At 42.7% G+C, this 12,863-nt stretch overlaps 1 protein-coding gene across 2 annotated transcripts in view; it reads left to right on the top strand.

Moving 5' to 3' along the window:
- NDFIP2 (Nedd4 family interacting protein 2) overlaps positions 1–12,863 on the top strand; it is a 189,095-nt gene that overhangs the window by 152,815 nt on the left and 23,417 nt on the right. For both annotated transcript variants that reach the window (XM_082246941.1, XM_082246940.1), the window contains one exon: positions 10,364–10,430. In XM_082246941.1, the coding sequence (XP_082103067.1) occupies positions 10,364–10,430 (67 nt within the window). The remainder of the gene's footprint in view (positions 1–10,363; positions 10,431–12,863) is intronic.

Below are 12,863 nucleotides of genomic sequence, written 5' to 3'. Positions count from 1 at the left end.
TTTGAAATGCTCGGAAAACTCTGCACAGTGTTTTTTGGTTGACAGTGCTAAGACAGAACTATTCAATTTGTGGTTTGATCTTTTACAGCCCCAATAATCACGCTGCGTGCAAGGAAATGCCGCATCTGGGGAAGGATCTTTAGTATGGATAGTCAGCTCTGTGCACTTTTATGTGAGCGGTTTTATTAGGTCTGTCCAGTGCCATGGGAACCAAGGTCAGAGCCGTGCCCTCTGGATTGGGCTCTGAAGGGCCAGGATGCACATATAACATAGATATTATTTCCTGTCTGCTGATATTGACTTAATTCCAGCTAAGATTAACTTTACCTCTACTGGCCGCTATAGTCTTTCAAGACCCATAGAAATACATGTGCTATGCGCGTCAGGCATGCTCTGCTGGTGTGGAGGTCGTTGTCTATTACGATTACAATTTGGCACCTGTGCCTTGTTAATATACAATATGCTTTTTCTGAATCCTATTAAATTGGATGCACTAGTGACAGAATATTATGGATTTGCTGAAGAGAGAAGCTCAATTCTCTATAATTAAAAGTCGAATGTAGAGCAGAGAGAGAGGGGAACGAGTGTCTCTTCTGAGTCATTTAGCGGTCTGCATGTAATCATCTTTTTGAACCCTATAAAGAACATGTATTTTTTTTTTTCAACACAGCAGTTCAAGCTTACCTCTCAGAATTACTTTTAAAAAAAAAAGCTTACATTGGTCAAGCCTAAAGTGGGTGTAAACTCTCACTTATACCCATTGAAGTGAATAGCTTCAGATATTACACAGAGATGAATCTCCCTACATACCGTATATACTAGAGTATAAGCCGACCCGAATATAAGCCGTGGCACCTAATTTTACCACAAAAAAGTGGGAAAACATATTGACTTGAGTATAAGCCTAGGGTGGGAAATGCAGAAGCTACTGGATCCAACTGGATCACCAAGAGATACAAAACAGGGGCTGGGGGCATGATACAGGAGATGGTACAGGAGATGGTTCAGGCATGGTACAGGAGATGGCATAGGAGATGGTACGGGCCTGGCACAGGAGATGGTACGGGCATGGCACAAGTGATGGTACAGGCATGGCACAAGTGATGGTACAGGCATGGCACAGGTGATGGTACAGGCACGGCACAGATGGTACAGGAGATGCAGTGCTGCAGGCATGGTGCAGGAGAATGTCCTGTACCATGCCCGCAGCACTGCATGAGGAAATGCAGGGGCTGTGGAGGAGTCTCACTTGCCTGTTGGTGAGGCGCCTTACATTTAAAAATGGTGCCGCTCGGCGCCAACAAGTTACCGCACATGCGCCGCCAATGCTCGGGAAAGCCCTACACGTTCGGCTATTCCCGGGCAGATGGCGCATGCGCGGTGACGTGTTGGTGCCGGGCGGCGCCATTTTTAGAAGGTAAGTGAGACTGTGACTCGGAAAAAGAAAAGGGGGGCTTTTTCAGCATAAAAAAACATGCTGAAAAAGTCGGCTTATACTCGAGTATATATGGTAAGTTTTATTTGTATATCTGCTGTCTTCCCCTTTCTACACTCTTTTTAGAAAGTGCGCATCGGATCTTTCTTCTTCTCTCAGCAGCCCAAAGGGGTTGGTGGGGAGTCTAGACTTACACTGTGTGAGAGCTGATTGGAGGAAAGGGACCCCCCCCCCCCCACATAGGCAGAGGAACGAAGGAACATGCAGAGCTGTAGTCTGAATAGACATGTTCCGTACTAATCTTCCTCTAAGCACCCTCCCCAACACAAGTTTTCATCTACCATTATCTCATGTGTCGGAGAACTTGTCCGAAGTGACTCATGCTAACAGAGGAACAGAGCACCAGAGAGAAATGACATTTAGAGCTTTGGAGAGAGATAAGTAAACACAAAAAGACATATGTGACTAGGTCAAATTTCATGAATGGGGTTTACATCCACTTTAATTACATCTGATTATTCATGTCTCGCATTCGGAAGGTGGTCAGGGATGCAGAAATTCATTGTAGTAGCCTGTGCTTCATACATAGTTAGCATTGGTCTTTTTTGGGTGCTGCTCAAGCAGTTTGCTATATGTATACTTTAGCCTCCCTTTTAGATTGTAAGCTCTCAGAAACTGGCCCTCTGATTCCTCCTGTACTGCATTGCACTGTAACTCTACTGTCTGCCCTCATGTTGTAAACTGTTGGCGCTATATAAAAAATTGTATGATAATAGCGTATACTGAATATGGGTTGGTGAAGGGTAAGGTGGGGAGTCCCTTCCTCTGCTGTTCAGGGGACGTGTTGTAATTTGTTTAAATGAAAACAAGGCGTTTTATAACTGCATGAGGCAGAAAGCAGGTGCAGATGATGTCATGATCTTCGCTTCACCCAATCAGAGAATGGCATGTTTTCATTGAAAAAATACAAGATGTTCTTTAAACAGCAGTGGTGCCAAGTAAGTGGCACCCCAATCACGCAAGCAGCACTTAGAAGAGACCAGCGTGACTCTATTGTAGCGCAGGCTACTACACTGAATTTCTGCACCCCCAGTGGGCCTTCAGAGATATGAAGAATTAGATGTAACCAAGCTGGACCAGTGTAAGTTTAACAAAAAAAAAATAGGCTGCGCTGATCGCATAGCCGCTGTTAGTAAACCATGCCAGTGCACGGATCTCAGCGCATCACACTGTGATGTCACATTGTTAAATTCATACAGAAAAAAAAACCTATAATTTAGCTGGTGGATAATCTTAGGCACCATATCCCTTAATTGTGTTCAGAATCATACTTTCACTGATAGCAGGATTTTTAGGGTGCTAAGTATATACTGCACAGTTGTTTTATCAGGGTTAACTGCAAGCTAATTTGCGTTTTTTTTTTTTTTTTTTTTTAATACAGCATGATGATCTGTGGATTTTTTTTATTTAAATTTTTTTGTATGAATACTTTTTTTTTTTTTTTTTACAAATACAACTGTCCAGTTTATACTTGGCACCCCTAAAATCCCTCTAATAATAAAGGTATGATTTTTTTTACATGTGCACAGCGTTGTCGTGATGTGGTAAGTTTGTGTCTCAATTTGCTGCTTTGAAAAATAGTACTGCATGCACACTACCCTCATAGGGAACTGAGATCGCTCTGTGCAAGGCTGCCCAGCAGCCCTCGTGTGAACAAATCATCACAGGTTAGAATCACAAATTCTGGCTAGCCATATATTATACAACTTTCATGTACAAATTTCCTGTAGATTTACTAAAAACCATATAATATGAGGTCAAACCTAAACACTTTCAATGTTTATGCAATCAGGCAGGCCCTTGCACTACATAGTTGAAGCTAAATCTAAAGGAAATTGAATAAGAAAATTGTATAATGTAGGGCCAACTTAAGTTAAAGTTGTTCCCAAATTTTTCAAAATAGCCATGTATCACACATTCTTTTATACCCTTTCTAAAAAAATTCATCAATTATTTGCCTCCAACCGCAGGTGCATTTGCAGAATTGCTATCTTTTTTAGTGTCAAAGTTGAGTCAAGAAAAAAAAATAAAAAATTTGCATGATGCAGTGGTATCTCCTTTTGTATGAACGGTGCTATCATATCCCCGTGATGTGGGAGGAGTCCAGGGTGGATTTAATTTAAAGTGGTTGTAAACCCTCCTTTATTATTATTTTACCTATATGTAAGCCTTTAATAAGTACTGTAAATATCTCCTAAACTTGCACCGCATAGGAGATATTTACATTGCATGCAGCCGGTGACGTCATCGGCGCATGCACACTGGAGAAACACCCGCCCGTGCCGTTTCTTTAGAGCCCTGTGCTGTGATCAGTGACTCCTGCGCGCATGTGAGTGACTGATGTCACGCGGCTCCTGGCCAGTAATACAGCCGGAGTCTGCAGAACCGGAAGGAAGACGGGCGAAGATGGATGCGGCTACAAGCGGGGAAAATGCGGGCTTCCTTTGTAGGTAAGTGTCACATAATGTGCTAGTATGCGATGCATACTAGAACAATATGCATTTATTTTGCAGGGAAGAAAAAAAGTTAAAAAAAAAGAAGAGTTTACTTCCTCTTTAAATCCGATTTAAATCACTAGTAAAAAGGCTTAAATTAAATAATAATTTTTAAAGAACAACTGTCATCTCTGTCCCACAGCGGCGACTCCTCTGACCCGCTGTTGAATCACTGACAGTCCCATTCACTTTAATGGGACGGCTGGTGATGCAGCAGTGACACAACAAGGTGAGGGACATGGCGGCAGCAGGTGAGTGAATGCCCGCTAACAGACGCTGCCATGATGGATCTGAAATGACAGGTGCTTTAAATAGGAGGACTTATTCTTGCTGGTAGTTAGCATCTTAAAAATTTGCAGACAAAATTAGGGGTTTTTATTAAATAATAAGCTGTCAGGTTAGTAAAACAGCGATATCAGAACCAATTCAATGATACAGTTTGTAGTGTACATAGATTTGCAAAATAATGGGATAAAGGAATATTCCTGAACTTTGTTTATCTCATGGTTACTGTGAAATTGTGTGGATGCATTAATGCAGTGCATGATATCTTAGCTTGCAGAGGATTCATTAAAAAAACATTTTATTTATGTATTTTATCGTTGATTTTTATCCACCCTGAAGAAGTCACAGATGTGTAGTTTGCGAGGGTGTTGGTTAACAGATATGCATGTTGGCTTTGTCCACATTTTAAAGAAAACAAAGAAGAAAAAGAAAGAAAAAATGTAGCTAAAAACGAAAGCTTGGCACTCTAAAAATGCATTTTTTTTTATGATTGAGGTTGTACATACCAAGGTACAGTTACGCTGAAAGTAATCATGACAAAATACTATTGAAAAACTCCCCAGCTACTAGCATGTTTGAACATTGCGTTCCCTCTGTGCTGCTTTTCTATTTTTTATTAGAACAGCGGAGACGAACAGTACGGCACCAAGGACATTCGAAAACGGTCAATGTACTGTTATTTAAGCTGGAACCAATATCCAGCCATATTAATAAAAACCCTATCAAATGTGATCAACAAAGGCAGATTACATAATCTGTTGTGTTCTGTACCGTGTATATTTCATTTAAAGCAAATTTGTACAGACCCAGAAAGAAAGCATCTAAAAATTGTATTCTGATAATGTCTTATGAGAAGCTATTTAAGCGCGTGGTAGAAGAAGTGTGAGAACGATGAATACTAAAGACGTTTGATGTGTCGTGTTATCAGCGAAGCGTACAGCCTACTGCAGTATCAATCAAAGTGTGCCTATTCATATTCCCTTATCGCACAGAGGACAAAACTATCTACCGTGGCCAGCAACAGGGCTGAAGCGGCACTTTAAGGTTCATTTAGCCATGTTCTGCTCTCTGCTGGGAACCAAATACAGGAGCATCTAGTTTGAAAATGAAAAGACTTTAATGAGTCTGAGCCTTTGAGGTTGGTATCCTTGGCAGCAAATAGCAATGGGGGGTTTGCTGAAGGTCAAAAGTTTCTCTTTTAAGGGGTCAGCCGAACATCCCGTTCTGATAAGATTAAAGCAGTGTGGCTTTGGGGATAATGTTTTGAGTCGCACAACGCTGAGAAATCTTTAGGCCATGAAGTGCAAGTCGATGAAAAGTGACAGGAATTTGACAAGAACAAGTGTACGTTCAACATACACGGTGAACAATATAGGTACTGTATTTCTATGTATGTATGTAAAAAAAATAAAGTGTGTGTATTTTGAAATATATGTATATATGTGTGTGTATATATATATATATATATATATATGTATGTATATATGTGTGTGTGTGTATATATATATATATATATATAATATGTGTGTGTGTGTATATATATATATATATATAATATGTGTGTATGTATATATATATATATATATACACACACACTATATTAACAAAAGTATTGGGACACTTGCATTTACATGCACATGAACTTTAATGACATCCTAGTTTTGGACCTTGCTTTGTGCACTGGTGTGCAGTCATGTTGGAATAGGAAGGGCCAACCCCAAACTGTTCCTACAAAGTTGGGAGCATGAAGTTGTCCAAAATGTCTTGGTATGCTGACACCTTAAGAGTTCCCTTCACTGGAACTAAGGGGCCAAGCCCAACTCCTGAAAAAACAACCCCACACTATAACCTCCCCCCCCCCCCACTCCACCAAATGATTTGGACCAGTGCACAAAGCAAGGTCCATAAAGACATGGATGAGCAATTTTTGGGCTGGAGGGACTTGACTGGCCTGCACAGAGTCCTGACCTCAACCCGATAGAATACCTTTGGGATGAAATAAAGCGCAGACTGTGAGCCAGGCCTTCTCATCCAACATTGGTGCCTGACCTCACAAACGTGCTCAGAGCCCCCCGGAAACGCAATTGAACATCAAAGAATCAGAGAAGTGCGCATGTTCGGTGGGCATGAAATTATACTTGCGGCGGGTAAATTAAAACACTTCGGCTGCAACATTAATCATCTCCTCTGCTATCGCTGTAACTTCCCTCATCTCCGGTAATAAATATAAAAGCGGCGGCGGATGTATGAGATGTAAATGACGGCGATCGCGGCTCCGTGATCCGCTTTTATATTTATTACCGGAGATGAGGGAAGTGACAGGGGGAAGAGCGGAGATGATTTATGATGCAGAGGAGCTGTTTTAATGTAAGCGACGCAAGTTTAACTACCGTGAGAAATCCATACCCTCCGTAGGTGCACCGGAAGTGACGAGGGTATGGATTTCTCACGGGTATGGTTTTTTCACGGAACACCGGTGCACCGTGCAGCAGGCAGGATGCTGGCGTCCCCTGCTGAGTTGCGCCCTAGGCGACTGCCTGGGTCGCCTTATAGGTAGCGCCGGTGTTCTAAAATTTTCTCGGACCCGTGAAAAAATCGGACCTCGTCACTTCCGGTGATAGGAGTCTCAAGTGCGCATGCGCACAAGACATTATCTTGGTTTGGTAAACTTATAACACATAGCGGGCAGCTGAATGAGAGGAGGCGGGGCTGAGGTGGGACGGAAGACACCGCCGCGTCATCTGCAGAGCTGAATAGAGGAGGCGGGACGGAGGTGCGGCCGTGTAATATATGCAGGACTTTAGCGACTCCTTGTTTTATTATCTTTAGCAATTATCGTATTATTTATCCTTAGGATTTCATTACATTTACTATTTATATAATACAAAATAAGAAATACTAAATGTAATGAAATCCTAAGGATAAATAATACGATAATTGCTAAAGAGAATAAAACAAGGAGTCGCTAAAGTCCTGCATATATTACACGGCCGCACCTCCGTCCCGCCTCCTCCGCCAGCTCTGCATATGTGTCCTCCGTCCTCCGTCCCACCTCAGCCCCGCCTCCTCTCAATCAGCTGTCCGCTCTCTGTTATAATTTTGCCAAACCTCGAAAAATGTCTTCTGCGCATGCGCACGGACGACTCCCATCCGCTGTTTTGTGAAGCTCAATCACCGGAAGTGACGAGGTCCGATTTTTTCACGGGTCCGACAAAATTTTACAACACCGGCCCTGGGTCAGCAACACTATAAAGTATACGCACATTTCCTTTTTGGGACATTATATTTACCTGAAAGTAATTTCTTATATGACTGTATCCCTATATGTTTCATATTTTAATAACTGTATTTTATATAATACTTTACTAATGCTCACTATAAGTGGCCACTTGTATGTGAGACCATGTCTAATGAATGACTTCTTAAAGTGTACTTGGGTAATTAGGTACAACACCTAAAACTAACATTATGGGTTGTAAGCTAGCACCTTCTGCTACCTTTAGATTGCAACTACTAATTTCAAAGTGCGACCAGGCACTAAAACCTGTCCTACTTTAAAAGATTTCTTTCTGAAGGCTGAGTGAAAGAAATCCAACAAATTCCTCCATCCATACTGAACAGAGGGGACTGGAAAATCTCCCTGGTGGGCTGTTTTATTCTGACTGGCACCAGCTGTCGAATACCCGTACAGTGGCTGCAGTTACTGTTCAACCAAAAATTTTCCAACAGACTCCTTCGACAAAAGTCTATTGAGCCATCAGTTGTTGTGGACCTTACACTGCTGAAATTTTGGCAAAGCCAGCTTAAGAAAAAATGAGCCTGCCCTGTAATGCATTGCTGCTAAGATTCTAACACCCCCACACACTAGATGATGAAACATGGTGATAGGTTGGTAATTGTATTGTAGGTTGGTGGGCAATCGTGGGAGTACATTGCCAAAAATGGTCAAAAGCGGTCTATTATCTAGGAAGAAAGTGAAGGTTGGGTCCTGGCCTTACATCTGGGCCTGGTAGATTGTTGATCTTGGTATGTGCCTGTATTAGCTAGGCAGACCCATCAATGTTTTGTGAAAGGCAGAATGCATCATCAGTCTGTGTTGTACAAAGTATCAGTGATGCTAACAGACGTTCAATATTGCTGAAAAGTAGGCATGAAAAGGCTCTCTAGATTGTATTTGTGTACCTGATAACTGCAAGAGACCTTGAATTCCGCTCTAAGCCACACGTTCTCGACTCACAGGATAACAGGATGCATTTCAGCAGTCACACGTGGGTGCTATGAATTCTTATGGCACCCCCACATATGTCACACTGCTCGGTGTTGTGCGATTGACAAAAAAAGGGTCAGGGACTTCTTTCCCTGTGTTTTTGCCCACTGAAATGAATGGGCTGCCTGCATGCAGAATGTAAGTTGCAGTAGTTTGAACTAGGGCTTAGTGTTACTAAACCCAGGATCCTGCATTCACTATATCTGGTCTCCCTCGGTACACAGAATATGGAAATGCAATTATTTTAGTAAGTATAAACTGCTAAATACATGTTCTCATCAGCAGTATATGATAGTCTTGTGACTTCTATCAGTGTCTGGTTAAAGCGTATAGGAGGAGTTTTCATTCTCCCCGATTGTCCTATGAGGCTGCAGACCCTCTGTCTGGACAGTGCTGACTGACCCTGTGCTGATCACATGCACTCTTCCAAGAAAAAAAAAGAAAGAAACTAAACGTGCAGCTTGCCATAAAGCTCTGTTCTATCAGGAGATAGATTGGGGACAGTGGAAGAAGGGGAGGATCAGAGAATTAACCCCTTAGGTTCCACAGCGAGTATAACAAGCATGCTTTACTGCACGTACACACTGGTTTTACTGTTGTAGGTTTAGTAACCCTTTAAAGTCTCATGTCCATGGATAAGAAGTAAAAAAAAAAAAAAAAAATGCTGCTTTGCGTAATTTTTCTTTCTCGGAATACTGCTCTTTCAGCCAATGCATTATGTACATTGTGGTGTTTCGATTTGTATTCCAAAGCAGCATTTAGGGGCCTAAAAAAATGCCCTAAACCTGCATTTAGAGAGGATAATTATGCGCATACACGCCTAAATATGTGCATACTTGCGTAAATATATTCTAGTGGCTAGAATAAATTCATATTCTTGCCAATAGCATGAGTTTATGCGTATACACTTCTAAATGTCATTCATTTGTACACATGCAAAAATGCATGGGATTACTCACTAAAACCGCTCCTGGCAGAAATATCCAGAGTATGTCAGTATGCCCATGTGCATGAAATCCTACCTAAGAAGTAACATTTGTCAGTGGTGTTGATTTACTAAAGACAAATAGACTGTGCACTTTGCAATTGCAGTTGGCACTCATTTTCCCCAGAGTTTAAGCCGGTATTAGCCGGTTCAACAGAAACCGGCCAACATTAGGCCTGTGTGTACAGCAGCCTGTCCGACAGAAGCTGACCGAATGTGCATGCTGGATAAACAGCAGCTGATCGGCATCCAATTAGCCAATGGCTGCGAGCGCTGACCTATGTGTTCTAGAGGCGAGGCGGCTCCCCTGTCAGAACACAATAGCTCAGTGGGAAGATTGCTGTACTAACATCGCATAGTTAGTACAGCGAGCTCCTCCATTTTTTTTTTTTTTCAGCCCACGGTTTGAACAGAGAAAAACACTGTCAGTGTTTAACTGGGTTTAGTAAATGTGGTGAAGCTCCTCTGATTTCCATCATCCAATCATGTGCAAACAAAAATGCTGTTTTTTTTTTCCCCTTACACCTGATTGGGTATTCTTTACAAAGTGAAGCCTCACCACATTTATGACGTTCTGGGGAAAATGAGTGCCACCTCAATGTATTCATCTGATGTGCCTCTTAATCTGCAGAAGGTTTAAACATTTCTGGTACCAAGTTATTTTTTTAGGGTCTATGGTCCAGCATTGTACAGATATATTTTAAAAGTCTGAAATCCATTGCAAAACACGTTTAGTACTAATTAGTAGAAATATTAATCAGTTTACGGCTAAGTTTTTATGTATTATTTTTGTCATTTTGAAATGGTTAACTTAACACTACATTTTTTTTTTTTAGTTCTCTGACTATTTTACTGGATATTTCAATGGACAATACTGGCTTTGGTGGATCTTCCTTGTACTTGGTGAGTATTTATGCAGCTGACTGATGAGTGTCATTTTAAACCCTTAAAATGGATCACTGCACAAAACTAAATACCCAGCTGTCATAAATGGGATTGCACTCTTTTACCTGCCATATTTATTGTTACATTCAGCCTGTCTTGGTTATCACACATCTCTGCCACATACACAGCCTGGAAGATCGCTACTTTGTCTTGATTAAAGGATAAATTTACCTTTGGAACATGTTCCACCCCTTTTTAGGGTATAACATGTTCCAGCATCCGAACCCCGCAAACCCCAATTCCCTGCTTCCAGATCTTCTCCCCGCATCGGCTGTCACAATTTAAAACAGCGCAGCAGTGCAAGGCTCCGCTCACAAGGCCACGTCTTTCATTCTCCGTTTCCTGTGAATGAATAGACTACAAATACCATCCGCCATTGGGACTGACAGCTTGTAGTACTCAATGAACTACAAGGGGGCGCCGGTTAGCAATTTGGTAGTTCATTGATTCTTCCTGCTCTCAGGTAACTGCCTGCCTGCCTGTATGGTATACTGCCAGACAGCTATCTTAAGAGTCTGCAGGAGCCTGAGATTGCACCTACGATCTGCTGATCATGGGTGCAACGTTCTGCAGGCTCCTTAGAAAAAAAATAATGCACGTTTTTTTAACCTGCAAAAAAATTTGCATTTATTTATTTATTTTTTAAGGGGAATTTAGCCTTTTGAAGAGGACTTTACCCCTCCCTGCCTATGTTGTGCTCTTTCACTGTTACCCCCCCTCCTCTCTCACAATCAGACATTTTAATACCTTTAATCCTTGTCCCCTCACAGCACTAGGAGAGAATGATGTCCAATTGCCTGCAGACTAATTGGGGTACTGCCCTCATGCATCTCAGTAGGGCCTCCGAAACTCTAAAGCACGTGGGTGGCTGCGCGTTATCAGTCTACCAGCGGTCTCATCTTGGTTCTTGCAGCCCGCCCCTGGATGCCTGCATGTCATCAGAGAGCCAGCTGCAAGAACCCAGTAGAGACAGCATGCAAATGAAGAACATAGTGTACCGGGACATGACAATGTGGTGGTGGATTGGAGCAGGATCACGCCAGACGTCAAAATATATTTCTAGGATAACCCTGCAAACAAGGTAGAGGGGATTTAAAAAAAAAAAACATACACAGGGGATCCAAGTTTCTTTTTACGTTTTATGCTTTGTGGGCATAAGGCTTCTCATTGGACATGGATGATCATACTGATGCATCGTCCAGTTGATCAATGAGGATCATAAAAATGGCTGAACAGAGTCACAAATCTTTTGGCAGGTAAAACAGCACACATACAGTATATGTATGTCAACTGTGCATTTAGGTGTTTGCCTAGAGTTTAACTTTTACAACCAGCAGTATGTTAGAATATTGTGTATAAATGAATGTTCAAAGTATGCTGGAGCACCACCATGACCATCAATATGTACTGTATTTTCCGGCGTATAAGACGACTTTTTAACCCAGGAAAATCTTCTCAAAAGTCGGTTGTCGTCTTATACGCCGGGTATCGTCTTATAGGGCGGATGCTGGAGCCGAACTGGAGAATATTTGTAGACTGAGCTCCCTGCACTGCTTGTTCCAGTGCTGGCTGCAGGGGGTGAGTTGGGGGGAGTTTGTGCAGGTGACAAGTGCTGTGGTATCAGTAAATGTGTCTTCTCCTCTCCTGTGTGACTCCTCCTTCCCCCGCCGCCGATTTCATACTTACACAGCAGGTAGCAGATAGAGCACGCAGCATTTCCGAGCAGAAGGCAGGAGCTTTCCAAGTTAAAAAGCCTGTGATTTGTTGTTGGTAGGGGCGGTCCTAGCAACCAATCTGCCTGTGGAAAGTTGAACAGCTCCTGCCTTATGCTCAGACATGCTGCATCCTCTATCTGCTGTGTAAGGTAAGGGAGGGGGACTGTAAAGGGGACTGTGAAAGGGAGTAATGTGCAAGTAAGGGGGGAAAACTGTAGAAGAGACTGGGATACAAGGAGGGGGACTGTGGAGGGGATTGGGATACAAGGAGGGGGACTGTGGAGGGGATTGGGATACAAGGAGGGGGACTGTGGAGGGGATTGGGATACAAGGAGGGGGACTATGGAGGGGATTGGGATACAAGGAGGGGGACTGTGGAGGGGATTGGGATACAAGGAGGGGGACTGTGGAGGGGATTGGGATATAAGGAGGGGGATTGTGGAGGGGATTGGGATACAAGGGGGGGGGCACTGTGAAGGGGATTGGGATACAAGGAGGGGGAATGTGGAGGGGATTGGTATACACGGAGGGGGACTGTGGAGGGGATTGGGATACAAGGAGGGGGACTGTGGATGGGATTGGGATATAAGGAGGGGGACTGTGGAGGGGATTGGGATATAAGGGGGGGGGCACTGTGAAGGGGATTGGGATACAAGGAGGGGGAATGTGGAGGGGA

The sequence above is a fragment of the Pelophylax lessonae genome, assembly GCF_965119305.1.
Source record: "Pelophylax lessonae genome assembly, chromosome: 2".
Lineage (NCBI taxonomy): Eukaryota > Metazoa > Chordata > Amphibia > Anura > Ranidae > Pelophylax > Pelophylax lessonae.
Note: the sequence above shows the minus strand (reverse complement) of the source record. Positions and strands in the feature narration are given on the sequence as shown.